General features: G+C 54.6%; 1 protein-coding gene and 2 long non-coding RNA genes across 3 annotated transcripts; 2 read left to right on the forward strand and 1 right to left on the reverse strand.

Moving 5' to 3' along the window:
- Positions 1 to 202: 202 nt before the first annotated feature.
- LOC147577989 (uncharacterized) lies at positions 203 to 3660 on the forward strand. The gene is made up of 2 exons (XR_015254678.1): positions 203 to 485; positions 2892 to 3660. It is a non-coding gene; the product is annotated as an uncharacterized LOC147577989 (long non-coding RNA).
- On the reverse strand, positions 1911 to 8563 carry PDZK1IP1 (PDZK1 interacting protein 1). The gene is made up of 5 exons (XM_086716884.1): positions 8540 to 8563; positions 8149 to 8325; positions 4921 to 5029; positions 2963 to 3058; positions 1911 to 2340 (listed from the first exon to the last, which is right to left on the reverse strand). Exons 2-5 carry the CDS (start codon positions 8213 to 8215, stop codon positions 2268 to 2270), a joined length of 345 nt encoding a protein of 114 aa, XP_086573010.1. The 5' UTR covers positions 8216 to 8325; positions 8540 to 8563; the 3' UTR covers positions 1911 to 2267.
- Positions 7584 to 9814, forward strand: LOC147577990 (uncharacterized). The gene is made up of 2 exons (XR_015254679.1): positions 7584 to 7692; positions 9316 to 9814. It is a non-coding gene; the product is annotated as an uncharacterized LOC147577990 (long non-coding RNA).
- The last annotated feature ends 6236 nt before the right edge of the window (positions 9815 to 16050 follow it).

The raw sequence follows: 16050 nt of genomic DNA on the forward strand, positions 1-16050 counted from the left end.
TCCCCAGGCCCCCTGATCACCGCCCCCTGGGACTGGCTGTGCAGCCCCGATAGATGGTGGGGGGCCCAGCTGGTGTGTTATCAGCCTCCTCCAGGAGCAAGCCTGAGCCACTCAGCGGCTGCCAGCCTGAGATTAGGCCCCGGAGGGTCATTAAGCACCGCCCTGGCCCGGGCCCAGCCTCCTTTCCCTCCCTCATCTGGCCAGGCTGGCAGGTGGGAACCGGCGATAAGGACTGGGGGCTCTGGGGCCGGCAGCCCCATGCCCCCTGCCCTCTGCCAGGGCAAGAACATGGGGTGGGGGAAGGTCAGTGCCAGCGCGACACCTGCAAGGACCCCAGGGTTCCCACCATCCTGGTCCTTCCACCATGGAGAGGGGGCTAGGGAGCCTCCCAAAGAGGCCAAGGCAGGGAGAGGGTGGCCTGCCCCAGGAACCTGGCAGGACAGCGACGGCCAACTGCCACGGGCTCCTGCTGGGAAGCCTCACAGGTGAGAGGGGCGGGGCTTCACTTGCTGAGCATTGGCAGGGCGCTTGTGGGGCCGGTTCTGAACCCACCTCCACCCCTCAGGGACAAGGGGCGGGGGCGGGGAAGGAACGGAGCTTCCTGCCAGAAGAATGCAGGCAGCCAAAAGGTTCAGACCAAGGAGGCTAGAAAGGAAGAAGGGGCTGTTTGTGCCTTAGCAGAGGCCCTCAAGTAACCTCCATCTCTCCTTCAGGAATAGGCTGGTCTGGCTGCCCCCCTGGTTCTGCCCTCTGATCTAGTCAGGGAGGACTTCCTAGACAAAAAAGAACCTTGGCAGGGCCAAGAAAAAGGAATATGCAGAGTTTAAACTGACAGAGGTGGGTAAGAAGGCAACTGTCTACATGAGCACAGCCACAATTCTCTGAGCTTCAGCTCAGAGAAGGAAGGCAACTTGTCCTGAGTCACACAGCAGGCAAGGGTAGGCCTGCCGTCCCTCTGCTCAGGGCTCTTCCCACTGCTGCAGGCTGCAAACTAGACTTCCGTGCGGTGAGAAAGGCTAATTCAGATTTCAGATGGATCTCTCCCTGAGCATCTGGCTGAAGCCTTTGAACAGCAAGGCAATGGCTGAAATGGTGAAGCTAGGGGGCTGTGATGGGTTGAGACAGCTGGCAGAGAGAGATCTTTGGGACAAGGTGGATTGCCTCCTACCCTCTAGCCCCACTCCTCTAGATCTGGGAGTGCTCCTGGGTGGGTCTCAGGTTGTCACCCACCTGCCCCCGACTCTGCCCGTTCCCATAAGAATGACAGTCACAGGGATGAGGGGCCTCCAGGGTCAGCCAGCCTGCTAAGTACGCCTCCTCCCCTGACTCCCTCCTGCTTCATTCTCCTGGGGACCCAGTTCCCTGACTCCACCCCCACCCAGAACTAGAAGTCAGTGGCACTTGTGAGGATGATTCTACTCCAGCTCTGTGGCAAGACTGGCCAAACTGTCCCCAGAGGGGAAGCTCAGCTCAGAGAGGACTATAGCTCTCCCAAAGTCACATAGTAAGCCGGCAGGGGACAGGCACTCAAAGCCAGGCTTCCTGAGTCCTAGCCCAAGACTCTTGGAGCTTGCTAGAGCTGGCTGGATGAGGGATGAGTGAACCGCCAGCAATCAGGCCACATGGAGGATAGGATAGGGAAGGGGAATGCTGCTGCGCCAAGAAGGGCCCAGAATCACAGTTGTTAAGAGCAGGTCAGGGGAGGGGTGCTGGCAGGAGGGTCTCTACAAGGGGTAGAGTGGCTGAGCTCCCTAGCCCCATGGGCCTCTCAGAGAGGGCTTCCTGGATAATCCTCCAAAGTCACCATGACAGTGGCTTTGGAAGGTGATTGTCATGATTCAGAAAGCAAGACTGGGCCTGGCTGTAAACCTGAGGGGCTCTTTCTGAGCCCTGGGAGCATCAGGCCTGGAAATACGAAACATCTTTATTTCACAGAAATAAGAGGCATTTCCAAGGTTAGAGGAAGACGGTATGAGGCAAGGCAGGTGGTGATGAGCTGACTGTCCTCTTCAGAAGGGTCTTCTGAATTGAATTGGGTGGGAAACCTCCTAGGAAACCCCCCAGAGCCATAGCTGAGCCCTAACCTGGATACAGCCTGAGCTTTGACTTTGGCTGGTGACCACTCCAGAGAAGGTGGGCAGTGTGGGGTTGGAAGAGTCGGCCCCTTACTGTAGATTCCTACACAGAGAAGGAGCGGCTTGAGTGGTGATCTGGGCATCCATCACAGGCACCTGGGCTCACAGCTGGGGCCCACAGGCAAGCGGGGGTCACATGGGGGTGCTTCGGACCCTGCCCTCCTCCTCGGGGATATTCTCATAGGCATTCTCGTGCTCGTTGGACCTGAAAGAGGATGACAGGGGTCACCACCCATTCCATCCCATCCCCTTCTCCCTGCCTTATCCTGCACTGTTGACAGCAGTATCTTCCAGAATAAATAATCCTTGAGTGCCAGAAGGGGTTCCCCTGCCCACATCTGGCCCCAGGTGCACCTGAGACTGGAGGCCTCTCAGCACCCCTCCCTGAGCCCCATCTCTCTCCTACACTGAGCCCCTCCCCCACTGGGCCCCCACTGAGCAACCCCCTCGTGGAGTCCACCTCCATACTGAGCTGCCGCCCCTACTCACCCCTCTCTCCACATTGAGTGCCCCCGACTCATCCCTTCAGAGTCACCTTCCCCCACTGCACTCCTCCCTATGAATCCCAGTCTGCCTGTGAGCTGCTCCCCTTACCCGTCCCTACCCCCTTATTGGGCCCTCTCCCCAGCTGAGCGTCAGGTCCCCAAGGAGCCCTGCACCCTCACAAAGCCCCCATTGCCACCTCCCTGAGCTCCTCTCTTCACTGAGCCCTTCCCCACATGAGTCCTCCTCCTTCCCTGCCTTCCCACCTTCTAGCCCCCTCCCACCCCTCGGAAGCATCTGGTCCTTCTGGAGCGCAGAGTGGTTACCCTGTACCATCATCTCACCTGAAGCTGGCCGCCATCGAGGAGTACCTTCCGTCTGTTCCTACCAGGATTCCATCTGCCTTGTTTCCAACGGTCGTGACTGTGTTCATGGGCTCCCTATGGATGGGGCTCATCAGTCGGGCTCCCTAGGTCCCTACCCTCTTTGTTCTCCCTCCTCCCCCTTGCCTAATCAGACCTTTCTAGGCTCTGGTTCTCACGAGTCCAAGAGCAGTGGCTGGCCCTGGGCAGAAGCCCTTCTCTCCAGTAGGGGCCCTGCCAGTGGCCTGATTCTGGCCCCACTCCATGGGCCTTCCCGCCCTTCTCCCTGCTCCAAGGTGGGGGCCTCAGGTCCCAGTCCAAGATTTGCAAAAGATGTATCCAAGGCCTCACACTTTGTGCAATTTTCCTTCTGGCCTCAGCTCAAGACCCAACAGGATTTAGTGTCTGCCCAGATTTCCACAAGGGAATTAGGTACAGACATGGTCAACTTCCACTGAAGGCAGAGCTTGGATCAGTTGAAAAAAAAATAACATTTCTGACAAAAAGTTCCTGGCCTCTTATTCCAGTTTAAACCCAGTGACTGTGGCCTCTGCTCCTGCCTACCTGAAACTATTCTTACATGGGTCACGGGGACTCTTACTGCTGCTTGTCCTTCCTTGGACACCCCACAGGCACCTCAGACTTAGTATGTCTCAAATTAAACTCAGCAGTTGCCCAGAGATCTGCCTCTCATGCTCCGTCTCCGTAAGTGGTACTATCTGAAGCCTGGACGCATCCTTGTCCTTCCTTCCTCCTGCCCCCCGCCGTCCCCATCCACCAACTTCTGGGGACCAGACCCCTAGACAGCCGTCAGACATGGTGCCTCTCTATCCCCTCTGCTCCCTCCAGAGTCCAGACTCTCTCACCTCATGCTCTCAGCCCCCCGCCCTGCCCTTCTCACCTGCAGACTGGCCCCTACCCCACGCATGCCCCACGGAGCAGCCAGAGTGCCTGTGCTCAGGCCAACTCTCATCCCAGGACCAGCGTACAAGCTCTCACCGGATTCCCACTGCACGAAAAATAAAGCCCACAGTTTGGGGTATAGGTGTACGAGGGTCTGCCAGGCCCGGGCCCTGCCTACCTTGCCAGTCTATCTCAGGCCTCCCATCCTTCTCTCTACGCATGACTGCTCGTGTTCCTGCAGTGGGCTGCACAGGGCCTTGGCTAGCACCCTGGCACCAGGCCCCTCCGTGGGAGCTATTGGCAGGTGCAGCCTTATTCCAGGATCGGCCAGCACAGAGTGGACTGGATTTCAGCCCACCGCCCTCGACCTCAGTGTCCTGCACTTTGGACCCCTGGTGGCCTCGATGCCCTCTTCCATCAGCTGCAATGCTCTTCCCGTGCTACTCTATCCCGAGAGGCGCTCCTCTGCATTCTTTAGGCTTCAGAATAAACATGCAATTGGAAGCCTTCTTGGACTACCATCCCCGGCCCCCCAGACCAGGGCAGGCCCAGCACTGCAGTCTGCTCTCCCTTTTACCATTGGTACTTGCACTGGGATCACTCCTTGTCTTCCGGTCTGGGAGCCTGAGAGTTCAGGGGTTGTGTCTGTCTGTCCCACTGCCCCCCTGTACCCCTGCACGTGGCACAGCACCTGACCCTGAAGAAGGACGGAGCCTTTCTTCCCAGAGATTTTCACAACCCCCATCACAGGCTAAGCCAGTGTCCTGACTCTACAGATAGAAACACTGAGACCTTGAGAAGAGAAGACATTGTCCCCAAAGCTCGCAGAACCGTGGAGGCCAACAGAGCCGTGTCTGGGGGCCGGCGAGCCCGAGCGCCAGTCCTAGAGAACTTGGGCCTCAGTCTCACTTCTGCACAGTGACAGGACTGGACTCCGGGTCTCCGAGGCCCTCCTCACCACTACTAGAGCAGTAGCGGTGGTCCTGGGGCCTGCCCTGCCTGCCCAGCCCAGACCCCAGCCCCGCCGCAGTACTCACGGCTCTTCCTGGCACCAGAAGTGGTTGACAGCAAACGCAATTGCGACCAGGACCAGGAACACAGCCACAGCGATTAAGCCCTGCATCCAGGGCTGCAGGTTCCCCAGGCCTGGAAAGAGGGGAGCAGGGATGCTGCAGCAGGCTCGGCAGCAGTGGGGGCTGCAAGTGCAGAATGGAAGAAGGGGGGAGGGGGAGGGGAGCAAGGGCTAGAGCCTGTGTCACAGGCCATCAGCCTGCTGCCAGGACCAGAAGAGACATTCTGAGGCAGCAGGGATGGCAAGGAGGACCGACCTGACCCCACTGAGCTAAAGTAAGGGATGATGGGGGGGGGGGGGGGGGCGGTGGTGGCGGGGCACCTGAATGGCTATCAGTTAAGCTTCCCACTTCAGCTCAGGTCATGAGCTCTGCGTGGACATCGGGCTCTGCGCTGACAGTGCAGAGCCTGCTTGGGATTCTCTTTCTCTCTCTCTGTCTCTCTCTGTTTCAAAAAAAATAAATAAACTTTAAAACAAAAAAAAGGGACGATAGTTGGAAAACAAGAATTCAAAGAAGAAATGAGGAGCCAAGGAGGGACAGCCCAGAGCCTCCACCTATCCCTCCATGTGAGTCACATGCAGGACGCCCTACAAGTGTCTGGGCCCCAAGGACCAAAGAGCAGCCCTCTGGATGGCCGGCCTGGGCCTTGCCAGCTGAGGGTATCTCCCCATCTCCCTGTGAGAGGGCGGGTCTGGCATCTGGAAGATCCTGTTCTGTAAAGACTTTGCTCTGATACTAGGTAGGGGGTGGGAGTGCGGGACAGGCAAGACTGCTCAGCCAGGGGTGTCAGGGTGCCTGAGAGATGGCGGGGACAGAACACCCTTGGAAAGGCAAGGCAGAAGGGCAAATTCTCCTCCAGGTCGTGGGGCCCAGGTAGAAAGCTTCAAAAGCTGCTCCCCTTCTGTCTTCTCCAGCTGGATGCCTCTGGGACTAGGCCAGAGACCAGGTTGAGGCCCCATCCATCTACCTTTTTTTCTTCTTTTTAATTTTTTTTATATTTATTTTTGAGAGAGAAAGAGAATGAACATGAGCAGGGAGGGGAAGAGAGAGAAGGATATAGAGGATGTGAAGCAGGCTCTGTGTTGGCAGCAGAGAGCCTGATGTGGGACTCGAAGTCTTGAACTGTGAGATCATGACCTGAACTGAAGTCGGATGCTTAACCGACTGAGTCACCCAGGTGCCCCCCACCTTCTCTATCTTTTGACCCTTGACCTTCGACACCACCTTTAACCCTCATGGTTTCCCAGAATCTCTGCCCTCAGTCACTGGCTGCCCCAAAGGGCTCTCCCCTCCCCCAGGCATGACTGTGTTCCATGAGCCTGAGGGAGCTTGACCCTACAGAGGACAGACATGCAGTCGCAGGCAGGTCTCAGGAGGGGACAGAGGCCAGCAGGAGGCCCCCGAAGGGTCTTGCCTCCAGGCTAAAACACATGCATCGCTAGTGTCATCCTGTACTTTGAGGGGCCCAGGCTGGGCATCAAAAACCTCACTCGGCCTCACTCTCACTCAAAAGTCCTTCCTTGAGTCTACCTTAAAGCTCTCCTGCTGCAGCGAAGGCCCTGCCTCCTCTCTGAGCCTAGTAGGTACTGGGGACAAGGGAGGGATCTGGGAACTCTCTGGTCTGTCGCCAGGTCAGTGTGGTTATCTTGACTTCCATACTTGCCAAAAAGCAGTGCTTTGGCTTCATTGTTTGCCCAAGAAACAATGGTTCCTCAGGTCAGTGACTAGGCCTCAAGCCCTGGGAGGCCCCTCCCTGCCTCCTCCAGACCCTTCAGCCAGCTCCCTCCAGACACACAGGGAACTCCGGTCCCTGATTCTCCTTCCAGGTGGCTCTGAAGTGAACATACAGCACAAGGGTCAGAACCTGGAGACAGAGGTGATCTGAGTTCTGTCCCCGCAGGAGGACTCAACCATCCTCCCTTTCGACCTCAAACTTTCACTTTGATTAAATTCTTCTTTCCAGCTTATCTCTCAAATCAGGCAAAATACCCTGAGGGCAAAGCGTCTCCAAAGGAAACCAAAACTACCCTCTCAAGAAATCAGGACTGCCCTGAGCCAGCAAGACCTCTGTGATTGACCCCAAGACAAAGACCTGACCTTCACTGCCCACCTGCAGGTACCCACCCACCTTTGTCCCACATTTTCCTTACACAAACCTGGAAGTCTTTTCTCCACTTTAGGGATAGCCTTTGAGACTCTGGTCCACTGTCTTCCTGGTGTCGGCCTCAATGAAATAAATCCCTTTCCTGTTTCCCCACCACTCGTCTCTCCGCCTTTGGATTTTGTCAGCGGTGAGTGGCAAACCTGGTCTGGGCCCCTGGAGCCAGGAGCTCCTGCACCCTGGCTACATCCCTTCTTGCTCTGCTGTGTGATTCACACAAGTTACTGGACCCCTCTGATCTTGTTTCTAAGAGGGCTGCCAAGACTGCAAGGCAGAAGGGAAGTAGACGTGCATGCAAGCTCAGGGCTCCTGCAAGGGAGGGGTACTCTGGAAACATCTTTGCCGGTCCTCTCTGGACCCAAATCCCACCTGCTGAGTCCCCCACACTTCCAGATCTCAGGGTGTGGCTCCTCACTGGTGTGAAACTTTCCTGCACCCCAGCCCTGGCAGCAGCCCTGGGAAGTAGGCAGGGCAAGTTTACAGTCCTCGTTTTATGGATGAGAAAACTGAGTCTCAAAGAGGGCCAGTGATTTTCTCCAGGCTACAAGACATAGGCAGAGCTGGACAAATCTCAGGTACGCGGTGGGGACCACACTGGGGCACTGTCCTCTTCCCAAGCCCAGGAAGCAGGCCCCGGACAACACTGCCCCTCCCCTGGAACAAGCCCGCCGTTTGGGGGGTTGCTTGGGCCCCTCCCTTCTTCCTTGTAGCCCCAGGACCCTGCCATCTCTAAGGCAATTCCTGCTCCTAGATCTTGGGTCTCAACTCCTCTAGGTCTCTATTCCCCCCCCCCCACCTCCCCACCCTGCATTCCTCACTCGTGGAAAACAAGTCCCAGACAGAAGCCTTGCTCAGAGATCTCTGCCTTTGGAGGTTCCTCCAGTGAGCCCAATCCCTGCTTCTCCTTCCCAACTGTATGTGTCCAGGGTGGTGAGGGAGGCCAGAGGACCACCCCATCCTCCACTGGGTTTCCACCACCCAGCCCAGCCCTCCTCGCCACAGCCACCACGGCAGGCCCAGTCCCACGCTACCTTGCTGACAGCTGGCGGGTGGCACTGCCGTGAACAGGCCCAGAATGAGCAGGATGAGGGCCGACATGGCTGCAGGAAGCTTCTGGGCCTTCTCTCTGGCTGCTGGTATCTGGGCTCCTGGAGCTGCCGTGGGGTCTGTCCGTGTCTGCCTGAGATCAGCCCAGGCTTAGTCTGGCCCTGGAGAAGAGGCGCAAGTAAGGAAGGCGGCGAGGGAGGAAGGAGGGGAGGTGGAGAGAAACTGCCCTCCCTCCCATGGTAATGAGCTTCCAGGCCTGGCCTCCCCTGGCCGGTGCCCTGCCCACTCAAGCTGGCATTCGAGGTCATCTTTCAGAGACTGGGTAAGAAAGCAGGTCTGAGGACCAGGGAGACAGGAAGAGAGTTGGTGCCTCACCTCCAAGCCCCCGGCCTCCCCAGTTTTTGTGTCTGCTTTCCCCCTTCCTGGCAGCAGGGCTGGGCTCTGGGGAAAAGAGTGACACATTACTGCTCCTGCGGGCGGGGCATCTTGGAAGGCTGACAGTGGGATTAAGAAATCTGTTGTCTGGCTGCTCAGCAGGAGCTTGGGGAAAACCCCAGTGGCTAGGGAAAGGTCAAAGCTGACCCTCCCCCTCAGCCTGGTCTATTTCCTGTTCTCCCCCTCACCTGTCTCTACTCAACCCAACCAGACCAAGGGGCTCCAGTCTTGGGACTCAGCCTTGGCTTCTGTCCCTCCATCCCTGGCGTAGCTCAGTAGCTCTATAATCCACCCTCCCCCATGGGGACCATGACAGTGGGCCTGAAGGTCCCAGTCCCCAGCCTTCCCTACCCAACCCAGCTGTCCTGGCCCAGTTCAGCTTTCCTCTTGGCCCCACATGTGGTACCTGGAAGCTGGGTGGAACCTCCCTGTGACAAGGTCAAGGCTCGGTCAGAGGCCTCTATACACACCTTCTGACCCACCCCCACCCAACACAGGGAGACTAGCGGGTGAACACAGCCCTGCCATGGAGGCAAAGAAAGGACACCCCCAAGTGGAAAGATCCAATAGAAGTCCCGGAAGCCCTGGGCATTCAAACCGCAGGGTCACGTGGAGTCCGTCTGACCCTCCAGCTAAGGAACTAAGAATGACCCAAGTACCTGTCCAGGCCTGGGACCAAAGGTCATGCTGGGTCTCCTTGCCTTACCCCTCCCCAGGAGTACAGGAAGCCAGAGATGCTGAGAGTCTCACTCCACAGACACCAAGAACGGAGGACCCAGCACACCAGGGCAATGCCTCAGAGGGAGTGTCCCCAGAAAGCCCTCCACGGTCTCCCTGCCCAGAAGCCACCAAGCCGCTGCTCACAGGACCTCATGGGCAATCCTTTCTATAGCAAGATGGTTCTGCCAGGGGCAGCAGTCACGTGTTCTGCCGCATCCCCACTTCCTGTGTCTACACATTCAAGCACAGCATGTACCACCATCATCCAAAGATGGGGTGACGCAGGTGGTCTGAGGGAATTCAGCTCGGACTTGAGTGATACATCCATATATGTCCTGTTCTCCCTCCCTAACCCCAACTTGGAGTCCTCAGAATCTTCTGGCACAAAGTTTGGCTAGAGTAGTCACCTTTCCTGTTAATGAATAGCTAGGGAATCACTGATCGGTATGCAAGGAATGGGGTTGAATTTAATAAACATCAGGATATTTTCTTGGAGAGTTTTAAGCAGAGGAGTCATGTGGCCAGATCTGCATTTGAGAAAACTTCTCTGGCCCGGGGGGGGGGGGGGGGGGGGGGGGGGGGTGGAGACTGAAAGGGAGTGCAAGGGCTGGAGAAAGGGGAGAAAGGGCTGCTGGATGGCCACACACCCAGGGCCCGGGCTGCACCAGGGCAGCCTCGGTGCATCTGAGCCCTCTAGGAGATGGGGTGGATAGGGCGTGGCTTCTGAACACATGACTAGCTGGGGGTGGCCGGTGAGGGACAAGGATTTGCCCAGGGTGATGCCTGGTGTCTCAGAGACCCTAGCAAGTTTCGAAGAGGTGGGGGGATGATGGGCTGCAGGCTCAGATGTATTGTGGTGCCTGTGGACCCTCCATAAGGAAACATCCAGAAGGCAGCAGGATCTTGAGTCTGGCGTAGAGAGCTAGATCTGGGAGCCATGTGTGGCACAGCACTGGTAACTGAGGCACAGGAACACATGGTCGGCACAGGAACACATGGTCACCCCAGGGTGTGTGTGTGTGTGTGTGTGTGTGTGTGTGTGGTGTGTATGGTGTGTGTGGTATGTGGATGTGTGTTGTGTATGAGTGTGTGGCGTATGTGGTGTGTGTGTGTGTGTGTGGTGTGTATGTGTGTGGTGCCTGTGCATGTGTGTGTGTGTGGTATGTGTGTGGTGTATATGTATGTGCGCATGTGTGCGGTGTATGGGTATGTGTGTGTGGTGTTTGTGGGGTGTGGTGTGTATGTGTTTGTGTGGTGTGTATGTATGTGTGCGGTGTGTGGCAAATATATGTTATGTGTATATGTGTATGTGGTGTGTGTGTGTGTGTGTGTGTGTGTGTGTGTGCAGGGGAAAGGAGAGAAGCCAGGGACCAGGACACAGCCCCAGTGATAAGCGTCTGTAAAAAGGAAGGTTGGAGCAGGTTAGAGCAGGAGGAAGAAATCTCAGAAGAGTGAGGTGTCCCAGAAATCCAGGAAGGAGACAGCCAATAAGAGCTGGGCAGGGAAGTCACTGTAGTGACCCCCCCTCCAAGGAGTTTCCCCCAAAAGGAGCCCAGCCTCTCCCATTGGTCCCCAGGTCTCATGTCCTGCTTCCCTCACCCAAGCATTCCCCCCTTCCCTAAAGAATCCAGGAAAGGACAAGAACTCCCAGGGCCCTGTTTTTGGGTTGGGGGGGTGGGGGAAGGGGATGAGCAGGAAGGACATCAGGTGACCAACGGGAGGAAAACACACCTCCCAGGTCAAAGTCCCAAGCTTTAGAGCAAAACAAGTTGTTCCGGAAGAGGGGGGTGTGGGTGGACATTTGGCTTTGAGGCTGGTCTCTGCTGTCTGGGCGTCCTCATCCAGCTGAGGGGGGATCATCTCCCCAGCTGCATGGACACAGCCCTGGGTCCCCATGGTAACAAATTGGTCCCCCTGCTCGTCTGGTGTGGCCCCAAGATCTAGACTCAGGCCTCAGCAACTCCACAAGACTGGACCCTGTGTCCTCATCTCTGAGCTGCTGCTCCATCAACACTCAGTTCCTCCCTCGGGGTCCCAGCCCAGCTCTGCCACCATGAATCATCAGGCCCCTTGGACCAGTCCTCCATCTAGCATCCAGCTACGCCTTGTGTGATTCACCCTTTAGAAACATCAGTGGGCCTAGACTTTCCAGCCATCCCGCCTGCCATTGCAGTTGTTGCCAGCAGGTGGCAGAGTCCAGCTCCAATCCCTGCCAGGTTGGGAAGGACAGGGAGGGGGCCAGTTTGCCAGGGAAGATTCTGCAATTTCCCCTTCTTTCGGGGCCCCCTCACTTCCGCCCCCTTTTGGGGGTGGTTTGGAGGAAGGGAGGGTGGACACTGACATGTAAACAGTCAGCCAAGCTGGGAACAGTGCCCATGGCATGCTCAGGGCTGTGCCGTAGAGAAGCACAGACCACTAAATTGTTAAGGAAGCCATCCTGGAGGAGGTGATGCTAGGAAGGAAAAAGGTTAGCTGTATCATTGGACCAAGCAGAAAGGCAGCCCCAGAGAGAGGAGAGAGCTGAGAGCAGAGAGAGGACAAGCATGGAGACACATTGGTAAAGGGTATCTGCTCTTAAGATAATATGCAAACTTTAGGGGTGCCAGGTGGCTCAGTCAGCTGAACGTTGGACTTCGGCTCAGGTCATGATCTCACAGTTTGTGAGTTCAAGCCCCACGTTGGGCTCTCTGCTGTCAGCATGGAGCCTGCTTTGGATCCTCTGTCATTCTCTCTGCACCTCTCTGGCTCATTCTCTCTCTCTCTCTCTCTCTCTCTCTCTCTCTCAAAAACAAACATTAAAAAAAAGAAGAAGAAGAAGAATGAAGGCAACAGGGGCTCCTGGCTGGTTTAGTACAGTGTGTGACTCTTAATCTCAAGGTTGTGAGTTTGAGCCCCATGTTGGGTGATGAGATTCCCTAAAGGTAAAAAATTCTTAAAAAGAAAAAAAGAATGAAGGTAACAAAGCACAGTCCCTCTGTGATATTTCCATATTACCACACACCATTGTTGCAGATATCTGGATATATCCCTTATGCTCATCACTATTCGAAGCATATCAGTCATTGGACTGACTGCCACTAAATCTTACTGTCTAATACATTATCAAACTATAAGTAAGTTACTCTTTTGCAAACTTACATTTTTAACATTCTAACAACTACATTTCGATATGATTGGTTTCCTTTTTTTTAATTTTTTTCATGTTTTTTTCTGAGACAGAGAGAGACAGAGCATGAGTGGGGGAGGGGCAGAGAGAGGGGGGGGGGACACAGAATCCAAAGCAGGCTCCAGGCTCCGAGCTGTTAGTGCAGAGCCTGACGCGGGGCTCAAACTCATAGACCTCGAGATCATGACCTGAGCTGAAGCCGGACACTCAACCGGCTGAGCCACCCAGGCACCCTGGTTTCCTTTTATTTTACACATTTCGGTCCACAGGCTGCACCAGACCACTCAAGGGTTTCACGGCACCAAAGAGGCTAAGGAGTCATGACTCACAGGAGCCTAGGGCAGGTCTGTTCAAAGCAGTGCCATGTGATCTCAAGGTCAGACCTGAAGAAAGATTGGCACTTTCTGGACAGGGGCTTTCTGGGGCTCAGGGCTGGAGGCCATGGTCAGAGTGAATGGGTGCTCACCCTCATAGAGCACCCCATGCCTGGGAGCTGGAAGGGGCAAAAAGCACCAGCGTGGAGGCAGCCAAGCCAAGGAATGTACTGGCTGTGACTCCTGGGTCCTAGGCGACCCCACTGGGCTGGTGAGATTTATGACCAGGACCTCCCAGTTGGGGAAGATCAATCACCCCCTCCTGCTGCCTCTTCACTCAGCCAAGAAACGAAAGGGCTGGCCCTGTGCCAAAAGCCCAGCCTGCCAACAGAGGTCCCAAGGCCAAATCCTTTGCCAGTGGTTCCAGCACAGCCCTGCTCCCCTGCCCAGGGCTGCAGGCCAGCAGTGGAGCCATGCAGGGAGTGCTAGTGTCTAGAATCACAATCTCCCCTGGCCTACATGCTCATCCTGAATGGTGTGACCTTGTTCCTCATTTTTCAGCTGGGGAAGCTGTGACTCAGAAAGGGACAGTCACTAACTGAAGGTCACACAGTAAGTTAGTAGGAGAGATAGGGCTAAACCCTAGGCATCCCGATGTGTAGCCCAGAGCTCAGTCCCTCTGTCAAGCACCTATGTATTGGTCAGTTTCCCAAGTGGCATTCCCAAATGGCTTGCTTTCATTCATTTGCTCAACATATTTAATGTCCACCATGGGACTGGAAATACAGTAGTGAGCAAGATAGGGCTTATACAATTATCTAATTAACTATCTGATTACAGTTGACCCTTGAACAACGTGGGTTTGAGCTGCTTGGGTCCACTTACATGTGGATTTTTTTTTTCAATAAATGTTGTACAGCACTGTAAATGCATTTTCTTTATGATTTATTATTTTCTTAATAACATTTTTTTCTCTAGCTTACTTTATTATAAGAGTACAGGATATAATACATATACAAAATATGTGTGTCAACTGTTCATGTTATCAGTAAGGCTACTGGTCAACAGTAGGCTATGAGTAGTTAAGTTTTGGGGGGAGTCAAAAGTTATGTGTGGATTTGTGACTTTTGGGGGGGTCAGTGTCTAACCCCCATCTGCTCAAGGGTCAACTGTAACCTAATTGCACCAAATATTTTAAAGGAGACGAAGAGTGCCAAGAGTATATAAATGGGGATGCCCTCTACGGTAGGAAATCAAGAAAGGGTAATATTAAGTCTAAAATTCATTCATTCATTTATTCATTCATTCAACAAATATTTACTGAATGCCTCCTGTGGACCAGGCACTCTTCGAGATGCCAAGGATACAGCAGTGATCAAAAAGAAGTCCCTCTTCTTAGAGAGCTTACATCCTAGAGGGGTTATCCAGGAAACAAATAAATAGATACAATAGGTCATATGGCTATATGGGAAAGACAAGACAGGATCAGGAGAATAGGATGCTATGTGCTATTTTACATAGATTCATCAGGGAAGGCTCCTCTAAGAGGGAACATTTGAACAGAGCTGAGTTGAGGAAGCAAGATGTTCAGCTGTCAGAGGGGAGAGGGTGGCAGGCAAGGAGAATAAACAGCAAGTGCAAAGGTCCTGAGGAAGGGGCATGAGGAAAGCGTCTGTGTGACTAATAAAGAAGTGAATGCAGGAGAGGAGGTTGGAAAAGCTGCGTGAGACTCACTCACATGGAGCCTTGTGAGTGACTGTAAAGACTTCAGCTTTGAATCAGATGGAGTGAAGAGGCTATTGGAGGGTCTGAGCACAGAAGACATGATGCTGCTGCTTTGTTGAGGAAAGATCCCAGAAGGCAAGAAAAGCAGAAGCAAAGCAGTGAGACTAGTTAGGAGGCCACCACAATACTACAGGAAAGGGATAACAGCAGCTTAGGTCAAGGCAGCAGCCATGGCACCAGGGATACGTGATTTGAATCTAGATACATTTTGAGGGTAAAGCCAACATGATTCGGAATGTGGCGGGAAAAGAGAAGCCAAGGATGGTTTCAAGGTTTCGAGCTTGTTCAACTACCACAGACTGAGATGGGGAAGGTTCAACAGGGGCAGGATTCACATGTTTTGTCTGGAGATGGGTATGTGGGTCTGGAGTTAGGAGGCGTGGTCCAGGCTGGAGATGTGTATTTGGGAGCTGTCAGACAGCGATGGAGGGCTCCCCCTGACACAGGGAGACAAGATCTGAAGTGCTGGGCTTGGGAAGTCAGGCAAGAGCTACTTCCAGGCCGGGGAAGAGCAGACAGGAAAGCTTGCAGGCAGGGGGAGCCATCGGGGCATCAGCCTGTTGAGAGAGCAGAAGGTGATCCGGAAAGGGGTCCTGATGGCCTTGCAGGACCTGTGAAGAGATTCGATCTTTCCCTTACAGGTAAAGCCACACCATTATAGTATTTTAGGCAAGGACGTGGCACGGGCAGTCTTGCATTTCAGCGAGGTCTTTCCAACCACAGCTGGAAGAATGGGTTCGATAGACAATGCAGTGAACAGTGAGCCAGTGGGTGAGCTGGGGGTGGGGGAGGGACCCAGGAGACAAGAGGCACAGCTGGAGTTAGGACAGCACGTGGAGCGAAGCGGGAGGGTGGGAGAGCAACTCAATGGGGAGAGCCGGCAGGCTAAGGTGACTCCCTGGATGTGAGGAGTGAAGGACTCAGAAGAGTCAAGTTGCACCTAGTCCCCCATCTTAGACAACACTTGGATGTTGGTGCTAAGAATACTAGAAGAGCAGCAGGTTGGGGCCTGGGGGGGGCGGGGGCGGTGAGGAGAGAGCCTGTATTCATTCAACAAAACTCTCCACAGTGTCTGGCACTCAAGGGCTAATGAATGAGACAAGCAAAAAGCAATGAGCCAAATGCTGGGTCCCAAGGCAGGTCATCTGAGTTCACGGCACCCAGGGCACATCTCAGGATGCAGCTCGGTGTGTGAGAGAGATCTGAGCCAGAAGTGGTAGCTTAGAATTCAGCAGCTTACAGATGGTAACTGAGGCCTTGGCAGGGCTGATGTGGCTGGAATAGGGAGGGATGAGAAGTAGGGCTAGGACCCAGCCCTAAGAAATGCCTGTGTGAATGGATGGGGAGTGGGTCTCCATCTGAATCAAAAGGAAAATGAAGAAGGAACACATATCACCTTTACACCACTTAGGATCAAATTACAGGCATCAGGTGCACTCCACATTTCAGGACCTTTGGAGTCATGT

The sequence above is a fragment of the Puma concolor genome, chromosome C1 (genome assembly GCF_028749965.1).
Source record: "Puma concolor isolate L17-30 chromosome C1, mPumCon1.1.hap2, whole genome shotgun sequence".
Taxonomy (NCBI): Eukaryota; Metazoa; Chordata; class Mammalia; order Carnivora; family Felidae; genus Puma; species Puma concolor.

Bases quoted from the DNA above. Each gene is read 5' to 3' on its own strand.
- PDZK1IP1 (XM_086716884.1), bottom strand. From the start codon at position 8,215: ATGTCGGCCCTCATCCTGCTCATTCTGGGCCTGTTCACGGCAGTGCCA. The intron at 3,059-4,920 runs GTGAGTACTGCG...CCCCATCCATAG, and splicing joins TTCTGGTGCCAGGAAGAGCC to GGAGCCCATGAACACAGTCA. The intron at 2,341-2,962 runs GTGAGATGATGG...ATCCTCTTTCAG, and splicing joins TCGATGGCGGCCAGCTTCAG to GTCCAACGAGCACGAGAATG.